We start from the raw sequence: 22,124 nt of genomic DNA, 5'->3' as shown, positions 1-22,124 counted from the left end.
GTGCTAGGCTTCTGTTTATTGCAGATTATTTCCTATAGAAGCGTTCAGATGCAGGAATTGTAGCCGTGCTAAATACTCACATGTCACAAAAATAGGACAAAAGAGGGCTATGCCCGCACCTAGCTCCATGCAAAGATAGGACCAGTCTTAGGGCGCCCACCCACTGGCGATTTTTTTTCCCTGCGAAATTCGCAGCATTTTTTTCTCTGCAGGGGTCTATGGGACTTGTAATGTTAAAATCGCGATTTCGCGGTAAATTGCGATTTTGCGCCATCGCGATTTTAACATTACAAGTCCCATAGACCCCTGCAGAGAAAAAAATGCTGCGAATTTCGCAGGGAAAAAAAAAAAATCGCCAGTGGGTGGGCGCCCTTATCCTTGCTGCATGCTTTCCATACGCTCCTATGGGAGCTGGAAAGCACGCAGCTCGCACCACGGATCATGTAAAACATGCTACTTCAAGCAGCTTGAATTAACCCGTTCACGCAATCTTTATAGCTGTATAGCCGCGATCTTTGCTCACAGCTATACAGCGCCCGTATGGAAGAGCCCTAAAAGTCACCATTCCTGGCTGGATTGGGAGCTGCACTTAAAGTTTCCCTAATACGGATTAGCCAATGTGAACATATCTAGATAAATGTTAAAGCACATACGTTTTGTGCTCTTTGAGGCCTAACAAAAGCTGTACAATGGTGCATGAACCATAATTTGTGGCTTTTGTACACCAGAAATCTGGTGTAAGAGTATATAATGCATATGCCCCACAGTTCCTAGGAGGAATAACAGAGGAACAGCACTAAGCAGAGTGCAGAAATGTTACTGAATTATTTCACAAGAAATTACAAGTATTTAGTACAACAGACATGTCAGGAGAGCTGAAAGATGTTCTTTAAAGTAGTAGTTGCTCTACTATGAAAATAAACTAATACAAATTATGTAAAATATTTCAAGGTTAAATACTTTATCAGCTGAAAAATTTGAACTACAGTGCATGCCCAAAAACACAGACATACTGCTTACCAGGAAAATATTCACAGATAGATTCTCTTTTTTTGGTCTGCTTGGGACCCCTCTATGCCAGCTGCACTTTGATGAAGGCCTCCTTAGTGTCAACCCCCCTTGGGTGGGGCCTCCTCTGTACCAGCCCCCCTTGAGGTGGGGCCTCCTCTGTACCAGCCCCCCTTGAGGTGGGGCCTCCTCTGTACCAGCCCCCCTTGAGGTGGGGACCTCCTTTGTGCCAGCCTCCCTGGGTAGGGGTCCTAATTCTCTCTACCAGACCCTCTTGGGTGGAGGACCTCCTTTTCTGTGCTGGCCCCATTGCTTAGGGCCACCTCTTTTTCTTTGCTGGCTCCCCTAGGACAGCCTCTTTCTGTGCCTATCTTTAATCCTTTTATGACAAGAATCGTAAGTATTTAGTAGAGCATTCTTTTATGGTGATCACCTGTTGCAAATGTAATGCCTAGCCCGACACCAGCCTTTGGTTGTGTTTCTGTGGAATCTTAGCCCACTCCTCATGAGCAACGACCTCCAGTTCACTAATATTCTTCAGTGTACAATGTACATGCTGTAACCACCTACTTCAAACCCCACCAAAGATTTTCTATGGGGTTTAAGTCAGGTGACTGTGATGGGCACTCCAGAATCTCAATGTGCTCCAGACTCTAGAGAGGTGTGCACTGCAGAGATCCGCTGGGCGTGGTTCCTTCCAAGAAGAAAGGCCACCTGCCATGGAGTACCATACCTTCTCCCTCCGGCATTGGTGGTGGAGGGGAATGAACCGCAGTTGGGGAAAAGATCTGGTTGGTTGGCAGCAATGTCACCTAGATGCCCCTGGAGGAAATGCAGCCCAGGAGGACCCAAAGCCAGGCAGAGAAAAAGGTTAGTGCTTCAAAAGCACATACTAATGTGAGTTTAGGTGATCACAGAGTAGGCGAGTCCGTAATGGATATGTTGATATGTATTGCTGCCAACATACGTGACTATGGAGGCGGAAGCTAAATAAACACTGTGAGGAGCTTTGTATTGCTCACTTTGAAGCAGACAGCCTCCCGTAGTAAAAGAGGGGATCATATTTTGTTAATGGAGTTTTTGAGAGGATTCAGAAGCTCTTGATGATTGTACAAGTGTTTCACACTTTATGGTTCACACAATACTGGCAAGGAAGATTCAGCAGTGGCCTCAACCTGTAAGAATAGGCCAAAGAGGAAGAAACAGAGGAAATGCACCCGCATTCGATGGCGATTTTTACCCTATAAAGTGGGGTCTGGGGCATTGCAAGATGATTTCTCTGGAATAACATTAATTCAGACATTGATAAACAGCAGGAGTCTGCTTCACAGCTAATGCAAAGTTGTTAACTAGATTTATACTGGAAATGCTTACACCTTTTTGCTTTTCACTGCAGTAAACCATTCAATGATGCCAGTCTGATACTTACAAGCACCTCTTTTTTGTAAGACAACTCATCTCAAACTAGGAGACACAGCCAAATGTACGGAGCCTAATGGACCATTTACAAGAGACGATTATCACTCAAAATGAGTGAAAATCATGCAGTATAAATACACAAAAAAAAAAAAATCACTCAATTTTTGTTTACAGGTTTTTAAGCTGACTTTTCAGTGAGCTTCACAGCCATCACTAGATCACAAGCTTGCCGGTCTGTGTAAAAGCTCCCTGATCAGCGCGTCACCTAAACGCCAGTAATCCAGCGGTGAGGTTTTTCAGTATAAATGCTCTGCACGAGCGCTGACAACCTTAGCGGTGATGTCTGGGCAGTCGTTTACCCAATTGTCGGCCCATGCAAAAAGGCCATAAGACAGTTAAGAGAGTGTCTAATATGGCAGTCTTATGTAACAAAACAGTCTTCTCAATGGACAACCATAAAACCTGTATCCTCATTTGCCCGAGGATGAGGATCATTAGGCCTGCCCTTCCTCAGCAGAGGGTATGCAGCTGGAAGGAGGACTGTACAAGGACTGAGGCATTTATTAGAAAAAGATGTTAATATATTTGCCTTTGTGCTATATTTGTTTCTTGATTGTATCCAATGGTTATGCAAATCTGGGATGATTTAGCCACTGATTATCTAGCAGTACCAGGACATTTTGTAATGGCATTACTACAAAACTCCTGAATCCAATAAAAGAATAGCTTTGCAGCAGCTTTGTCTGTAGTTTTCTTTTAATACCTACATGTTGGTTTCCATTTTGACTGTGCCCCTTATTAACCCTCATAAAGTCTTATTAAAACAAAGAATTGGTGAGGATATTTTCTAAGATATACATTTTTAATTGTATCATAAATCTACGGTGGTTAACAAACATGTGTAATAGAGAGGAGCGAACCTACTCGGCCACGCCTCTTTTTCACCTGAGCGCCGCGATTTTCGAGTACTTTTGTACTCGGGTGAAAAGATTCGGGAGGCGCCATGGGTGAGTGGGAGGTTGCAGCGGGGAGTGGGGTGGGGGGATAGCGAGAGGGCTCCCCGCTGCTACCCCCCACTCCGCCACACCTCCCCCCGCCCCCCGAATCTTTTCACCCGAGTACGGAAGTACTCGAAAATCGCGGTGCTCGATCGAGTAATTACTCGAAACGAGTAGGTTCGCTCATCTCTAATGTGTAACCTTTATTAGACGCTACACAAACTGCCTAGTACCATCGTATGTGAAATTAAAGGCAGAGCAAAGAAGGCCAATGTATTTCTTATGTTGGTATTATTGTATCTTGACACCGGAAGCTAGTGGTTTGACAGGGAAAACACGCCAGTCACACCCCTGGCTCCCGCTTGGCGGAATAGGTAAAGGTCCTACAAGGTGTCAGAATTGATGAGGGGCTGAAATCGGCATCCCATGTAAGTGATCCCAGCTCCCTGTCTCTTGCCTGCTGCTATGCTGCACCTCTGTGTTAGCAGGCTCAGTCACTATTCTGCTGCTGTTGGCTCGCTTTTTCTGAGAGGCGGGTTCCATATGCCAGTCCCCCGATGCAGTTTGGTCCCTCGCCTTGTAATCCATGCAGGCGACTGGGGCGCACAGCTCTGTCATCCCTGCTGTATGGTGTGGCTGCTGGTCAGTGTCTGTGCCGCCGGTCCTGTGGCCCTGTGCAGCAGCGACGATTTTCAAGCTACAATCGGGTGGGGCGCCGGCGTATACTCCTGGACTGGCGGCTACTGGCTCGGACTGCCTTCCCCCCCCCCCCCCCCAGCCCTGTGGCCTCCCTGCAGTGGCCGGTATGTGACAGTTACATTCGGTGGGGGTGGTTCTTTTGAGGCGCTGCAGGAAAAGCCACTTTAGGACGCTTTTTAACTCAGTTTTTCAGCCCACACTACACTACAACACTGAGGGATGTTCCCCCTTGTGCCTGATACTTACAAGCACCTCTTTTTTGTAAGACAACTCATCTGAAACTTGTGCCTCGGTGGCGGCGAAGGCCCTTGGAGCTGTGGCTGTGCGGTTGCAACAGGGGCCGCTTTATGGCATTTCCTACAACTTTTAGTGGCCTTCCAGGACCTAGAGGCCAGGCTGCTGTGCAGCCAATCAGCATCAGGGGGCGTCACCCCGTCAATCTTGGCTCCACCAGGACTTCCTGGTGGCAGCAAGATAAATATAAGCCCTCTTATGTTAACTGTTAGCATTGCATTCTCCATAAACCTCAGTGTATGGTGGAGCTTTTAATACAAAGTTTCAAAACCATATTTCATATGAACTGCAGAAGTCTCTAAAATTGGCAAGAAATTAAGTACTACATTACCAGCTAAATAAAGTGTAGTCAGTGGCGTTCACTTTTTATTCTTCACTTAAAATCTGAAATATTTTGCACTGACTAATTTATTCTCCAAGCATCCTTAAAGTGAATGTGTCATGTGTCATCAGAAAATGAGCTATTATATAAAGCAAGTTCATGTTAAAACACATTTAAGAATTTTTGGTGACTCTTAAATTTTCAGTATTGCTGTCTATATTTAAAGAGAATGAATCGCCTATATCTTTTAGTAACACTGGGTATAAAATAAAAAACAGATAAAAAGGGACTATCAAATCAATGAGACATACCAATATCTGGCAGAAAAAAAACTGTTTGGCAACAAACCAGCACACAATGGAGGCTGCACATCTCTGCTCAGAATATCAGTATGAGGTCAGTCATGAAAACTGGATTACCCCATGGTTGAACACTGCAGCTCCTCAAATCCTACTTTGGGGAAAGGGGATAACAAACACACAAAACAGCATAATTACAATGCTGGTTAATGTCAACTCAGCTTTATTGTTCTTTTAAGTGCTCAGAACGGACAGAATCGCAACTTAGTTGCAAACTTGTACAAAGCTTTAGAGAAATGCGTGCTGAATTACCTACTTTACTATAGAGTTATACGTTTAATACATGAGACACAACACAATCTCCACCAGTGGAAGAATATATAGTATTCTAACTCCTGGATTGTTTTAACACACAAACATGTGACAGATAAAAAACAGAGAAGCTGAGGAACCTTGCTTCATTAATGTGAGCAAAATGTTAAAGACAAAAAAACTTTTATGAAAATATGCTTTCCCATTTTGAAAAAGCCGCTTAGTCAACTTCACATTTCTAGATGATGCAAAATATGATTCTTGTGACTCCAAGAGTTTAGGAATTCTTCTGAGGAATTTTAATGGTCACCTGTAAAATGATAAAGAGAAGTTGAATGATGCCAAAAATCGAGCCATGTAGAAAGAATTTTAGAGTGGAGAGGCGTCAGTGGTTTAACAATGTAGCTTTATTTCAAAAAGGTATCAGAAAGAGTGGAATTGCTGCCAAATTCACACAACCATTTGATGGACTTACATTTTTCACTTCTGTGTATGCCTCCAAGCCGTACTCCCCAAGCTCTCTTCCTGTGCCTGATGCTTTATAACCTCCAAATGGTGCTTGAGCACCAAATACATCATAGCAGTTAACCCTGAAAATTATAACATCCGCAACATAGTTTAATACAAAGTTTCAAAACCATATTTCATATGAACTGCAGAAGTCTCTAAGATTTGCAAGAAATTAAGTACTACACTACCAGCTGAATAAAGTGTAGTCAATGGCAATCACTTTTTCTTCCTCACCTAAAATCTGAAATATTTTGCACTGATTTTACTCTATTCTCCAAGCATCATTAAAGGGAATGTCATCAGAAAATTAGCCATCATATAAATAAAGTTTATGTTAAAACACATTTAAGAATTTTTGGTGATTTTAAATATAGATAGCAACTTTGAAAATTTAAAGAGAATGAATTGCCTATATTTTTAGTAACACCAGTTAGAAAATAAAAAAAAAAATTAGAAAAAAAAAATGTTTCACAGATTATAGTTTTTAAAAAAATTCTATTGCATATACACGTGACTATAGGGGCTGCCATCTTGCCCGATCTGTACTTAACAGCATTTAAAGTTATGCTTTACAGCAGCTAGGAGGGATGGAACAAGAAATCTGCAGCACCACCTATTGGATGGCAGCATTCCTTCTAATCAATGTCAGACCTTTTATACAGATCTTTATAACAATGATTGGGAATAGGTAACCAATGGAGCACCACCTATGCTTTATTTTAGGTCACTGAAATGAAGTGACTAATGAGCGACTTCTTGCTGAGTGTAAACAGATAGTCACTCATGTTCGTGAACAGTCGCTCAGTGAATGGAGGCAGGCGCTCCTGTGTGAAAGCTCAGGAGTGACAGTCATTCTGTATAAAAGCACCCCAACTCCCCAACCTTGTCATCCTGTTAAGCACACATCTGCTCAGCTGGCCATACAATCACATCACATTTCCTGACTAACTCTAAAGTCAGAAACCAGTAGTAAGAAGGCATTACTAGTAATACACTGCAGAACGAAGGAGTGGGACAGATATTTTCCTTCTGATATAGGGCATATAGGTTTGTCTCTGCAAAGCAAACTTACCAAACTGTTCCAGCTCGCAGTGAATGGGACACGTAATTCGCTTTATCAATATCCTTTGTGAACACAGCTGCAGCCAGTCCATACATTGAGCTGTTTGCTCGCTCAATAACATCCTCAATGCTTTTAAACTTTAAAATTTGCATTACTGGTCCAAAAATCTGACATGGAAAAGAAGTTACATGAGCATGTTTTACCAGGATACCATATGGTCAAAAGCATTATAAATAAAAACGTTTGGAGGTGTGTGTGTGTGTGTGTGTGTGAATATTCTGCTTCAATTTAAAAAGACAGCTTTGCAAATACATGTTCTACTTAGTCTCTGTGCACAAGGTTGTATTAGAGGTTCTTCACATATATTTTGTAAACCCTAAAAATGCCACAAGGCATCCTGCATTAAAATTTCTTTCCCAGCTGATTTTCCCCCAAAACGTCTTTCAGGTTCACACATTGTTCTTCCCACCCCCGTATATTTGTTTCTTTTCTCTATAAAAGAAAATTTGAAAAAAATTGGGGGAAGAGAAAAAAAAAAAAAGTCTAAAGCTAAAACCCTCCTTCCTAAAAAAAAAATAAATTAAAAAAAAAAGTACAAATGAGAAAAGCACCACAACACACATATTGTTTGCAGGGTCTTAATATTTCCCTACTGACTTGCAGCTAATAGCTTTTTTTCCCTCTCTCTTGCCTCTGTCAGATAAGAAAAGTAACTAATTTTTTTCCCCTAAAATGTGAAGCTACCCTTATAGCTCCATATATTTAGCGCCAGGGAAGGGTTTGGGTCTCATCCGATCAGGCGAGATTGGTAAAACCTTTCCCAAAGCCAAACTTATCTTGTAGGATCAATATAAAAGCTGACTTTGGTACTGCATATATGGCTCCTGCAAAGGGCTGCAATACTGCTATGTATACAGAACAGTCATCTAACAAATCTATTAAGTAAACTGTGAGGCTGGATCCACACTGCCGTATGCAAGTTACCCCTGAGGAATTCAGGTGAAACTCGTATTGGGCAGCACCCAGACACCTGTCCGATCTCCGAGGACACTGTACATAGCATGTCCTAGCCTCGTCCAAGAAATTGAATGAGACTAGGACATGCAGCAATTTTATTTCCACGTGTACCATTGGTCCTTGTAAAGAAAAAAAAAAAAAAATTCATGTAATGGGGCTGTGTGCTGTCTGTGCAATAAGGCTGAAAATGCGTCCGTTCGAATTGTCCCTCAGTAATTATGGAGAAAAGCGGGTGTTTCTACAAGTGCTGCTTCTTTCCTTTGTTGATATCTAACGTGGACTTGCAGTTTGGTTTTTGGAAGCACTGCACCCACTGTTAGGATTAATACAGAAAGACAAGGGTTTTTCTTTATTTTTCTCTGAAACCAAGTGTTATTGAACAAAATCAAATTGAGAATAAATTTGTAACCTCCTCTCTAGCAATGGTCATATTGTCAGACACATCTCCGAAAACTGTGGGTTGAATAAAGTAACCACGGTCTGCAGCGGGGTTTCCACCACACAGCAACTTGGCGCCTTCTTTTTTTCCAGATGTGATGTATCCCAAGACCTTCTTAAATTGCTCCTCATCCACCTGAAACGTAAAGTTGTAATTTCATTGGAAGTTTGTACCAACCTACAAATTTTCAAAGCATACTCTATTCGGCCTCAAATTTGTTCCAAATTATACACTTTCAGGTATATACATAAAAGTGCGAGGATAGACAGTCATACGGCAAAACAAATGCAGATATTGGAAGGACGTTTTAAGAGGTAAGAAGATAGACTTACATCAATGTGGGGTGGGGCACATAAATTCTCACCCCCTATTAACAGAGAGGCCCAATAAATCGGATCCTGGGTACTTGAAGTTTATTGAAAGGTTCCAAAGGACACATTTCAGATGCAGATGTTGCTTTTGAGAAAAGAGGCAAGTGGGCTGCAGACCTCCGAAACATGTCACAGTTTGTGTAACTTCCCCAGTTTACTACAATAAAGTCATGGCATCTGTATGACATTTTAATGCTTTGAATTGGTGATAAGAATCCAGAAGGCAATTGTTTGACAGGCACTTCTGAATTTGAAGGAGAGGGAGTGGGATTAGTGTCCCATTCCACACTTTGTAGGATTTTTATTTCCACTTTGAAAAGGCCAATAAATAGTCCCATCTACAGGTCCAAAATAGACTTTCATTAAGGGGTTAAATGTGGAGAGCCCATGTAAATTGTGCCACTGGGTAAATAAACTAAAATCAATACATTTATAAAAGTATAATTTGATTATTTCGCTTTCGTGTCCTCACCTGGGGTCCTTGTTCAGTTTTGAAGTCAAATGGGTTCCCCACAATTCTGTTCTTTGCACGGTGGACACTTCTCTCCACAAATTCATTGTAGACATCCTCTTGAACATATGTGCGAGAGCCAGCACAGCAGCACTGTCCTTGGTTAAAGAACAGGGCAAAATGCGCTTGTTCCACAGCCCAGTCCACTGTGCAGTACCAGAAGAAAAAAAAATCATGTGAATGTCAGTTTTTATTTTCTTAGACATAAAATCAGCAATGTGTTTTCAGCTATAAGTCAACAAAGAACCCACTAAAAGAATTTGTTCAGGATCGTTTAAAAACATTCCATTCTCCTGCTACCAACTGTGGAAGACCTCGCTAATCCTGGCCCACGTATTTCTACGGACTTCAACTTCTTACTTGCTCTATGAAGAAACCATGCAAATCTGGGTCATATTCTTGGGATACTTTCTCCTTTAAGCGTGCAATAAACTGCCCCTCATTCACGACATCTTCATTACAAAATTTATCAACCTGCTGGCTCACAGTGACTGTTTCAACACAGCTTTCCTTGCTGGACCTTACCCAACCCCCCTACCTGAGATCAGGTGTGGCAGAGAAGTAGACCCTTCTCCACAATGCATTTTCCAGGTTATCCTCCTGGTACAGTCACCGGCATTCCCCTTTTCCATCCACTCTCCATGCGAGTGGCAATTGTCTAGCACCCCCTGTCGACGCCTGTTTCTGGATCACTTTACTCCTGGCTTCCTCACTTCTTACCCTGTGGTATTCCAGCTCTCCTTTTGGGTGACTTTAATACCCCCCATTAACTTTTCAAATGTCATCATTAACCTCCATCACTTTTCCCTCCAAGATGGCAATACAGTTAATCTGGTATTCTTCCAACTGTGTTCTGACGCTTTAAACACCTCTGACCACAACTTCCTTTACTATGGAGTATTCTTGTTTTTCTAAAGGATACAACTACCTATCATACAAGGGGAAATCTGCAGGCTGTCAACATTTAGTTTATAGACTCCATACTGTCATCCTTGTCCTCAATCTCGGATACAAATCTGAATGGTGAACATTATAATAAAGCCCTCAAAAGTGTCCTGGACAAAGAAACCCCTTCTTGCTCACTCAGCATTTGACGAAAAACAGAAGAGGCCTCCAGGCACCTTTCCCCACCCTATCTCAGAATTAGTGACCTTATTCCCTCACACCTCATCCAGGTTTCTCCCCAGCTGTTATTACACACTTCACCACAATATTTAACCCCTTTTTTGACAGCTTTCCATCCTCTTTAAACATGCAATTATATCCCCAGTACTGAAAAACAAATCTCTCGACACGCCCTGACCTGCTAACTACCAACCTGTCTCTCAACTCCTCTTCATCTCCGAACACTTAGAACGCCAGATCTACTCTCACCTAATAAGTAATCTTCTCAACCCCTTATAATCTGGTTCTTGCACTCTACATTGTTTTTTTTTAAGGGTGGTTTTTGTACAATCTGCTGATTGCTAAACCGAATAAAGTTCCTCTTTAGCTTCCCACTCCAATCTCCAAGATTTTTCCATAAGCAGCACCACTACTCTGGAATGGGCTCCCCCGTACAATCAGGTTAATAAGCAATGCACACAGTGCCGCAAAAAAAGGTCTGAATTTCCGATTGATTTCAGCATAAGGACAGGTATCTGTTACATGTTTTAACTGTGCAAATCTTGTACTTTTCTTATTGGGTGGTGTAGTGATTTAAGGTCTACTTTGGTCAGAATTTTAGCCAATTTTTTTTCCACACAAAACATTACACTTTGATTAAAAACGGCATATGGTGCCCATGAGTACAAGGCGGCGGTATAGCATTTGTCAGAGTTTGCTAGGTCTGCAATTTCATATGTATACATACACTACCGTTCAAAAGTTTGGGGTCACCCAAACAATTTTGTGTTTTCCATGAAAAGTCACACTTATTCACCACCATGCGTTGTGAAATGAATAGAAAATAGAGTCAAGACATTGACAAGGTTAGAAATAATGATTTGTGTTTGAAATAACATTGTTTTTACATCAAACTTTGCTTTCGTCAAAGAATCCTCCTTTTGCAGCAATTACAGCATTGCACACCTTTGACATTCTAGCTGTTAATTTGTTGAGGTAAGCTTGAGAAATTGCACCCCACGCTTGTAGAAGCATCTCCCACAAGTTGGATTGGTTGGATGGGCACTTCTGGCGTACCATACGGTCAAGCTGCTCCCACAACAGCTCAATGGGGTTCAGATCTGGTGACTGCGCTGGCCACTCCATTACCGATAGAATACCAGCTGCCTGCTTCTGCTGTAAACAGTTCTTGCACAATTTGGAGGTGTGTTTAGGGTCATTGTCCTGTTGTAGGATGAAATTGGTTCCAATCAAGCGCTGTCCACTGGGTATGGCATGGCGTTGCAAAATGGAGTGATAGCCTTCCTTATTCAGAATCCCTTTTACCCTGTACAAATCTCCCACCTTACCAGCACCAAAGCAACCCCAGACCATCACATTACCTCCACCATGCTTAACAGATGGCGTCAGGCATTCTTCCAGCATCTTTTCATTTGTTCTGCGTCTCACAAACGTTCTTCTTTGTGATCCAAACACCTCAAACTTGGATTCATCCGTCCACAACACTTTTTTCCAGTCTTCCTCTGTCCAATGTCTGTGTTCTTTTGCCCATCTTAATCTTTTTCTTTTATTGGCCAGTCTCAGATATGGCTTTTTCTTTGCCACTCTGCCCTGAAGCCCAAAATCCTGCAGCCGCCTCTTCACTGTAGATGTTGACACTGGTGTTTTGCGGGTACTATTTAATGAAGATGCCAGTTGGGTACCTGTGAGGCATCTGTTTCTCAAACTAGAGACTCTAATGTGCTTATCTTCTTGCTTAGTTGTGCAACGCGGCCTCCCACTTCTTTTTCTACTCTGGTTAGAGCCTGTTTGTGCTGTCCTCTGAAGGGAGTAGTACACACCGTTGTAGGAAATCTTCAATTTCTTAGCAATTTCTCGCATGGAATAGCCTTCATTTCTAAGAACAAGAATAGACTGTCGAGTTTCAGATGAAAGTTCTCTTTTTCTGGCCATTTTGAGCGTTTAATTGACCCCACAAATGTGATGCTCCAGAAACTCAATCTGCTCACAGGAAGGTCAGTTTTGTAGCTTCTGTAACGAGCTAGACTGTTTTCAGATGTGTGAACATGATTGCACAAGGGTTTTCTAATCATCAATTAGCCTTCTGAGCCAATGCGCAAACACATTGTACCATTAGAACACTGGAGTGATAGTTGCTGGAAATGGGCCTCTATACACCTTTGTAGATATTGCACAAAAAACCAGGCATTTGCAGCTAGAATAGTCATTTACCACATTAGCAATGTATAGAGTGCATTTGTTTAAAGTTGGGACTAGTTTAAAGTTATCTTCATTGAAAAGTACAGTGCTTTTCCTTCAAAAATAAGGACATTTCAATGTGACCCCCAACTTTTGAACGGAAGTGTAGTAGAGATAAAATTTTCATAATTCAAGTTTTACATATTTCAAATTTATTAAAATCGCCATTGCAGCTGAATTCTTAAAAATGTATGCTAAAAAATTGGTTATAATGTTATCCACGAGGCCCAATACTTGGATATGCAATTATGAAATGAGTAGAGATGAGCGAGCACCAATATGCTCGGGTGCTAGTTACTCGGGACGAAATTATCGCGATGCTCGAGGGTTCGTTTCGAGTAACGAACCCCATTGAAGTCAATGGGCGACTCGAGCATTTTTGTATATCGCCGATGCTCGCTAAGGTTTCCATTTGTGAAAATCTGGGCAATTCAAGAAAGTGATGGGAACGACACAGCAACAGATAGGGCAGGCGAGGGGCTACATGTTGGGCTGCATCTCAAGTTCCCAGGTCCCACTATTAAGCCACAATAGCGGCAAGAGTGCCCCCCCCCTCCCAACAACTTTTACTTCTGAAAAGCCCTCATTAGCAACGCATACCTTAGCTAAGCACCACACTACCTCCAACAAAGCACAATCACTGCCTGCATGACACTCCGCTGCCACTTCTCCTGGGTTACATGCTGCCCAACCCCCCACTGCACGACCCAGTGTCCACAGCGCACACCAAATTGTCCCTGCGCAGCCTTCAGCTGCCCTCATGCCACGCCACACTCATGTCTATTTATAAGTGCGTCTGCCATGGGGAGGAACCGCAGGCACACACTGCAGAGGGTTGGCACGGCTAGGCAGCGACCCTCTTTAAAAGAAGTCTGGGGAAATCCAGGTTTTGTTCATCTTGACGAGTGTAAGCCTGTCGGCACTGTCGGTTAACAGGCAGGTAACGCTTATCTGTGATGATTCCCCCAGCCGCACTAAACACCCTCTCTGACAAGACGCTAGCCGTAGGACAAGCAAGCACCTCCAGGGCATACAGCGCGAGTTCAGGCCACGTGTCCAGCTTCGACACCCAGTAGTTGTAGGGGGCAGAGGCGTCACGGAGGACGGTCGTGCGATCGGCTACGTACTCCCTCACCATCCTTTTACAGTGCTCCCGCCGACTCAGCCTTGACTGGGGAGCGGTGACAGTCTTGCTGGGGAGCCAGAAAGCTGTCAAAGGCCTTAGAGAGTGTTTCCCTGCCTGTGCTGTACATGCTGCCTGATCTCTGCACCTTCCCTGCTACCTGGCCCTCGGAACTGCGCCTTCAGCCACTAGCGCTGTCGGATGGGAATTTTACCATCAGTTTGTCCGCCAGGGTCCTGTGGTATAGCATCACTCTCGAACCCCTTTCCTCTTCAGGTATGAGAGTGGAAAGGTTCTCCTTATACCGTGGGTCGAGCAGTGTGTACACCCAGTAATCCGTAGTGGCCAGAATGCGTGTAACGCGAGGGTCACGAGAAAGGCATCCTAACATGAAGTCAGCCATGTGTGCCAGGGTACTTGTACGCAACACATGGCTGTCCTCACTAGGAAGATCCCTTTCAGGATCCTCCTCCTTCTCAGGCCATACACGCTGAAAGGATGACAGGCAAGCAGCATGGGTACCCTCAGCAGTGGGCCAAGCTGTCTCTTCCCCCTCCTCCTCATGCTCCTCCTCCTCCTCCTCCTCAACTCGCTGAGAAATAGACATGAGGGTGCTCTGACTATCCAGCGACATACTGTCTTCCCCCGGCTCGGTTTCCGAGCGCAAAGCGGCTGCCTTTATGCTTTGCAGGGAACTTCTCAAGAGGCATAGCAGAGGAATGGTGACGCTAATGATTGCAGCATCGCCGCTCACCATCTGGGTAGACTCCTCAAAGTTTCCAAGGACCTGGCAGATGTCTGCCAACCAGGTCCACTCTTCTGTAAAGAATTGAGGAGGCTGACTCCCACTGCGCCGCCCATGTTGGAGTTGGTATTCCACTATAGCTCTACGCTGCTCATAGAGCCTGGCCAACATGTGGAGCGTAGAGTTCCACCGTGTGGGCACGTCGCACAGCAGTCGGTGCACTGGCAGATGAAACCGATGTTGCAGGGTGGCAGCGTCCGTGTGGGACTTGCGGAAATGTGCGCAGAGCCGGCGCACCTTTCCGAGCAGGTCTGACAAGCGTGGGTAGCTTTTCAGAAAGCGCTGAACCACCAAATTAAACACATGGGCTAGGCATGGCACGTGCGTGAGGCTGCCGAGCTGCAGAGCCGCCACCAGGTTACGGCCGTTGTCACACACGACCATGCCCGGTTGGAGGCTCAGCGGCGCAAGCCAGCAGTCGTTCTGCTCTGTCAGACCCTGCAGCAGTTCATGGACCGTGTGCCTCTTCTCTCCTAAGCTGAGTAGTTTCAGCACGGCCTGCTGACGCTTGCCCACCGCTGTGCTGCCGTGCGACACCGACTGCTGGCGACGTGCTGCTGCTGACACATCTTGATTGCGAGACAGAGGTTGCGTAGGAGGAGGGTGGTTTAGTGGAGGAAGCATACACCGCCACAGATACCACCACCGAGCTGGGGCCCTGCAATTCTGGGGGTGGGTAGGACTTGAGCGGTCCCAGGCTCTGACTCTGTCCCAGCCTCCACTAAATTCACCCAATGTGCCGTCAGGGGGATATAGTGGCCCTGCCCGCCTGTGCTTGTCCACGTGTCCGTTGTTAAGTGGACCTTGGCAGTAACCGCGTTGGTGAGGGCGCGTACAATGTTGCGGGAGACGTGGTCGTGCAGGGCTGGGACGGCACATCGGGAAAAGTAGTGGCGACTGGGAACTGAGTAGCGCGGGGCCGCCGCCATCATACTTTTGAAAGCCTCCGTTTCCACAACCCTATACGGCAGCATCTCCAGGCTGATAAATTTGGCTATGTGCACGTTTAACGCTTGAGCGTGCGGGTGCGTGGCGGTGTACTTGCGCTCCAACACTTGCGCTAGCGACGGCTGGACGGTGCGCTGACAGACATTGGTGGATGGGGCCGAGGACAGCGGAGGTGAGGGTGTGGGTGCAGGCCAGGAGACGGTAGTGCCTGTGTCCTCAGAGGGGGGTTGGATCTCAGTGGCAGGTTGTAGCACGGGGGGGGGGGGGGGGGGGGGGGGGGGGGAGAAGGCAGCGGTGCAAACCAGAGGCGGTGAACGGCCTTCGTCCCACCTTGTGGGGTGCTTGGCCATCATATGTCTGCGCATGCTGGTGGTGGTGAGGCTGGTGGTGGTGGCTCCCCAGCTGATCTTGGCGCGACACAGGTTGCACACCACTGTTCGTCGGTTGTCTGCACTCAGTGAAAAACTGAGAGCAGTGAAAAACTGACAGACCTTTGAGCACCTCGGCAACTGTGTCTCATCGTCATCGTCCTCCTCACCCACTGAAAAGGTCTTGACAGTTGCCGGAAGTCCCCAGCCTCATCCCCCGGACCCCAGGAACTTTCCAAAGGTTGGGCATCGGTCACGACAAACTCCTCCAGTGGGAGAGGATTCGGAACCCTTGCTGCCCATTCTGGGCAGGGGCCCGGGAACAGTTCCTGGGAGACTGCCTGCTCCTCAGAATGTGTCATTGTAATGGAGTGAGGAGGCTGGGAGGAAGGAGGAGCAGCAGCCAGAGGATTCAGAGTTGCAGCAGTGGACGGCGCAGAACTCTGGGTGTTCGATAGATTGCTGGATGCACTTTCTGCCATCCACGACAGGACCTGCTCACACTGCTCATTTTCTAATAAAGGTCTACCGCGTGGACCCATTAATTGTGAGATGAATGTGGGGACGCCAGAAACGTGCCTCTCTCCTAATCCCGCAGCAGTCGGCTGCGATACACCTGGATCAGGAGCTCGGCCTGTGCCCACACTCTGACTTGGGCCTCCGCGTCCTCGCCCGCGTCCTCTAGGCCTACCCCTACCCCTCAGCATGGTGTATTACCAGTAGTGCAGAAACAGAACGCTGTAATTAAATGTGCCGCTTATTGGCCCGTGGTTGGAGGCTGACTTCGCTTACGGAACGCACAGCAGAGCCAGGAAATAATTTTGCGCAAGCCTGCTGTAACACTTAGCTGGCTGCGTATGAATTAGGAGGACAACTACCCCCAGCACAGACCCAGTACACTGAGGACAGTCACAGGCAGCCCAAATAGATTTTTTTCCCAAATGTTTTTGGAAAGGCCTACTGCCTATATTCAATAAATATGTCTTCTGTCCCTGCCTCACCACCACTACTGGCCCTGGACTATGTATAATTACTGCAGGGCGCAATGCTCTGCACGGCCGATATACGAAAAAAAAAAAAAGTGCAACACTGCAAAAAGCAGCCTCCACACGGTTAGATGTGGCCCTAAGAAGGACCGTTGGGGTTCTTGAAGCCTAAATTACTCCTAACACTCTTCCTATAGCAACTCCAGCAAGACAGCACTTTCCCTGATCTCTGTCAGTACGCATCTGTGGCGAGCCGCGGGAGGGGCCGATTTATATACTCGGGTGACACCTGATCTCGCCAGCCACTCACTGCAGGGGGGTGGTATAGGGCTTGAACGTCGCAGGGGGAAGTTGTAATGCCTTCCCTGTCTTTCTATTGGCCAGAAAAGCACGCTAACGTCTCAGAGATGAAAGTGAAAGTAACTCGAACATCGCGTGGTACTCGTCCGAGTAACGAGCATCTCGAACACGCTAATACGCGAACGAGTATCAAGCTCGGATGAGTACGATCGCTCATCTCTAGAAATGAGTAATCTGGTCAAATTAATCTTCCAGAATTCTTAAACTAAAAACCAATGTGTGAGAATGGAATATAAAACTAGAAGCGTAGTTCAAGATAGGCAAAGTGATCACTTAGACACTTACAGTCAGCATCTGAGAATATGATGTTAGGGCTCTTTCCACCAAGCTCAAGGGTTACCTTTTTCAGGTTGGATTTTCCAGATGACTGCTGAATTAAACGGCCCACCTACAGAACAGAATTATATACCATTCAGTTATTGTATTTGCCATATTATCTATTAACAATTAGAACATTTGCAATCCATAGGTCCAGTTGCTAGTTTAACCTGGGAACAAATAAATTGGGGCAGATTTATGAAAACTGTCTATAAAGAAACTGTCTTTGTTCACCACAGTAACCAACAATAGCACAACTTTCATTATAAGATAGCAGTTACTATTGAAAGCTGCAGTAAGATTGGCTACTATGGGCAAAAAAGACTTTTAGCCAGTTGCAGAAATGTCCCTGCATTGGAGTTTGTTAATTCTGATATTCTATGCAGTTCCTGGAGTCTCATGGATCCAAACTAAGCAATATTATGTGAGCACTGATCTAAAGATAGACCTGGCAACTATATTCCTGGTTTATGTTGGAGATCATCAGTTTGATCTTGGAGAAAGTTTTGCTGGAATGTTCAAACCCGAAACCATTACACCCAGACCATCTATAAATAAGTACAATCAGCTTATTGGGATGTGGGCCAAATGCTGAAATGGCCAGATGCCAGGAGGCACTGAAAGTAGGCATGGAAAATGTAACAGTTATGCCAACCTTTGGCATACAGAAATTCTAGATGGGAACTGAAACATACGTGTATACCAACATGCAGCCGATACAGTCCAGTCACACAGAACATATTTCATATGAGTAATGTATTAACATTTCTATCTCCCAGGTCTTCTATGCAAGGATATAGATAACTGTCCCTCTACATTCTGCTGACTTAGCCACTAATGTTAGGAACTGTAATTCAATGTGCAAAAAGAACCACGAGTGACAATAAACCCTGTAAAAGGCTCAAAGGATAACAGGATTGTCCTCATTTATTAAAAAAGACTTGTGCAAATCGCATTTTACAGCTGCTCTTAAAACCCTCAACAACTTAATTGCTTTTCCGTATTGCATTTATCTGTATTGCAGAAGGTGCTTAGCAGTTTTGCCTTTTACAATACGTTCAAGGCTGTAAGAGTGATACAGACATGTCAAAAAGTTGCTGATATATATTATACACACACACTTATTGACATGGTTACAAAATTAGTGGAGAACAACTTATATGTGCATAGTTTTAGTACAATAGACTACTTTTGTTAAGGAGGCTTGCTCAAAGAAGACGTTTCCTCATAGGTGATAGAGATTTTACCTCTGTAGAGCCAGTGAAAGCAACTTTATCCACATCTGTGTGAGAAGAAAGGGCAGCACCCGCTGTGGGACCCATGCCAGGGAGAATATTCACCACACCCGGTGGAAACCCAGCCTGTGAGGAAATATAACATGTTCCTTATATTATCCTAGCCATTAAAAATTAAAGACCTTTATAAAACTGGTTCAGTACAAAACTGACAAATTCTCATACCATCTACGTCCAGTGACTAAATAGGTTAATATACATACTGCAACTAGGACAGTCTAGTGCTAAAATGGCGCTCTTTTGTTCTATACTACTTGAGAGATCCAGAGCATTATTACTGGAATGGGGGCAGTCAGAAGACAGCATCCGTGTTTACTTCTGCGCCAATCCTCTGACTGTACAAACAGGCTGCTTCAGAAGCTGTTAACTGGATTAACAGATCAGCCAATTTGACAATTATAATGCAATCCCATATTGGATAAACCCATTGACTGGGCTTGCTGAACATATAGGAAATTTAGGCTGCATTTACCCATTAAGGGCAGCCTCTTGTTCACTTGAGAAAAGTATCTCACAGAAGGAGGACCTTTCCACCTTTACCCCTCTATACATAGTAACATAGTATGTAAGGCCGAATGAAGACAATGTCCATCTAGTCCAGCCTGTCTATCCTACTGTGTTGATCCAGAGGAAGGCAAAAAACCCCAAGGCCAGAAGCCAATTAGCTTTTTTGGGGGAAAAATTCCTTCCCGACTCCCTAATGGCAATCAGACTGTTCCCTGGAACAGTATAGGTTTACACAAGCCTCATTTAGTTAATGTTTAAAAGAAAAAAGGTTAACCATGCCCAAGGTCAACTTCTTCTGCAAGTGCTGCCAGGTTTATCATGTTTAGTGCTTGGATAAAGCAAAGAGGAAATAAGCTTATAAACATTCATAACACCAAAGATCTTGAGACAGTAGCACTGTATGCTTGAACGAGAGGGAAGAGTAATGAGATTTGCATCTAAGAAAATATTACCTCCTTGACCAAGCTGGCAACATGTAGAGCCGTGAGAGGTGTCTGCTCAGCAACCTTCATAACAATTACATTTCCAGTAGCCAGTGCTGGGCCAAACTTCCAGGCCAACATCAGAAGAGGAAAATTCCACTGTAATGCAAATAAAAAGGAAAAAAAAAAAGTTTATTCTGCTAACTGAACAGTTCAGGGAGCAGGAAAGGGAAAATCCCAGCGGCTGAAAGGCTCTGTCTCAGGAGGAACTGAACAGCACCAAACAGATCCCATTTAGTATAGTAGGGACTTTTCGGTTTCCGCTTAGGTGACTGCTTTTGGATAGAAAAAAAAGCACTGCATGAGGCGCTTTTTCTTCCAGGATTTTCAGCCAGACCTGTGATGGAACCTCCAACCGAATATTGCAACGCAGATGTGAAACAGACCTTACATGGGATAGCATTTGCACATCTGATTACAGGTTGTGTATAAGATAGAAAGCAAATACAACATTCCTAAGTTAGGATATTTATAAGACGGGAACCAAGGAAAGCTTACTGGTATGATTTGTGCGCAAACTCCAATTGGTTCATGCCTGGTGTAGGTGAAATAGTCTCCATCAATTGGAATGGTTTTTCCATGCCATTTGTCAGCCCATCCAGCATAGTATCTGAATTATAAAACAAGAACAAAGATTATTCCAAGCTACCCTGGCGCACTAAACATCTTCTCTCACAAGTACTTTGCTCTTATGTATTTTAATCTCTACCTATGTAGTCACCATCATTTTGAGAAATTTGAGTAAACTGAGTAAATTAGTGTACAGGAAGTGAAAAACTTTATAGTTCATATGGAAACATGCAAGAAACTTTTTGGCACTACTATAAGAATTCTTGGGGTTAACACATTAATTAATTCTCCATTTGTACATGATGTAGGCAGTTAGTTTGAGCGCTTAGTGATATTAACTATGACATCTGACGCCTGGCAGCCTATAAACAGTGGCTGACCAAGGACCGCAGGGGGCTTGATGAGGCAAACACTGATTGTTGGTTTATTGTAGAATATTTTTGGCTTTTGCCTCAAACTTTTAGACAACCGCTTTCAGAGGATCAACATACATTAGACACTTTTATCAATACATATAGTTATATCCTATTATAAATGCAAATTTCCAAAATCAGATTTTACCTCAAACATTTTATTACAAGATCCAGATCCACTGCATAGGATATGGTATAGGGCTTTCCATTGTCCAGGGTTTCCAAATTCTTAAAATAAAGAGAAAGTTTAATGTAGGTTCATCTTTATTTATTTTTAAACATTTTGTGGTAAGGAGCAAAGCAAAGGACTTACTTCCCAAAGCGGCAAACAGGAAGGGAAGAGGTGAGGGGTAAAGGGGCTAGATGAAGGTTAATATATATTTTTAGATATCAAGATTGACCCTTCAGATTTCTTCTGTCTCATTCATGAAGACAGGAGCCAAAGAGCTCTCTGGAGCTCGACAGCCCTGTAACTTTGCCTTTCAGTGGAGGCTTTGGGGTTGCATCCCCATCAAACAAAAATTATTGATCTAGCCTAAGTATAAAAGCATCAATATATTACTTATAAGAGTTTAATATAAAATGCCAATCAATATTAAAATTTTGTACGCAATTTTGGGTACCTGGTATATTTGCAAATGTAGGTGACAAAGGTAATTTAAGGGTCTCTTTTCAACTGATGAAGTGTGGGGTCTTTTCAACTGATAAAGTTCCTTTGGATAGGTCATCATTAGTTAATGGACGGGGTTCCACAGCTCAGCACCCCTGCCCATTAGCTGATCATCCGGCCTGCTGCACTGGACAGAAGAATAAGTGGGAACAGCGGCTCCACTGCCATTGAAATCAATGGGAGCACCACACTGCCATTTCACTTCCTGCTCCTGTTACTGGGCAGGAAGAAGAATAGTAATGTGTCGCTCCCATGACCACCAATCCAACTAAACCACTAAACACAACAGACGTTCCTCGTTGGAAAGGTAAATAGTCACAGCATTTTATTGAAAAATGCTTCTTCAAGTACAATCTGAAAGATATAACCGTATTGAAAGCAAATCAACATATTCCTGAAGCACAGTCCTTGACAACATAATAAATTTTAACAAGAGTATCATAACGCTCCACTTATAACTATAGCCGCAAATAAAGTAGTAAGATACCTACAAGCCACTAGCTTCAAAACCAGACAAAGCTACAGTGGCGCAAGTCAGGAGTATTACGTCAAACTGTATTGATCGAACTCAGATTTACTTCCAAGGTCCCCTCCATCCCCTTAGAGCAGCCCAAACTAGCAGTCAAGCACTTGTCAAGAATAGGAACTCTGGTC

General features: G+C 44.1%; 1 protein-coding gene across 1 annotated transcript in view; it reads right to left on the bottom strand.

Moving 5' to 3' along the window:
• Positions 1-5,233: 5,233 nt before the first annotated feature.
• The window catches only part of ALDH2 (aldehyde dehydrogenase 2 family member), a 43,714-nt gene continuing 26,823 nt past the window's right edge, over positions 5,234-22,124 (bottom strand). The window contains exons 4-13 of the mRNA XM_066603253.1: positions 20,949-21,028; positions 20,316-20,427; positions 19,788-19,916; positions 18,781-18,894; positions 17,501-17,603; positions 9,224-9,408; positions 8,351-8,515; positions 6,934-7,091; positions 5,827-5,941; positions 5,234-5,661 (exon numbers count right to left, since the gene is read on the bottom strand). Of these exons, the coding sequence (XP_066459350.1) occupies positions 5,629-5,661; positions 5,827-5,941; positions 6,934-7,091; positions 8,351-8,515; positions 9,224-9,408; positions 17,501-17,603; positions 18,781-18,894; positions 19,788-19,916; positions 20,316-20,427; positions 20,949-21,028 (1,194 nt within the window). The 3' untranslated portion in view covers positions 5,234-5,628. The remainder of the gene's footprint in view (positions 5,662-5,826; positions 5,942-6,933; positions 7,092-8,350; positions 8,516-9,223; positions 9,409-17,500; positions 17,604-18,780; positions 18,895-19,787; positions 19,917-20,315; positions 20,428-20,948; positions 21,029-22,124) is intronic.

This window comes from Eleutherodactylus coqui, chromosome 5, assembly GCF_035609145.1.
Source record: "Eleutherodactylus coqui strain aEleCoq1 chromosome 5, aEleCoq1.hap1, whole genome shotgun sequence".
Classification (NCBI taxonomy): Eukaryota; Metazoa; Chordata; class Amphibia; order Anura; family Eleutherodactylidae; genus Eleutherodactylus; species Eleutherodactylus coqui.
The sequence above is the reverse complement of the archived record's forward strand: the minus strand, read 5'-3'. Positions and strand labels throughout refer to the sequence as shown.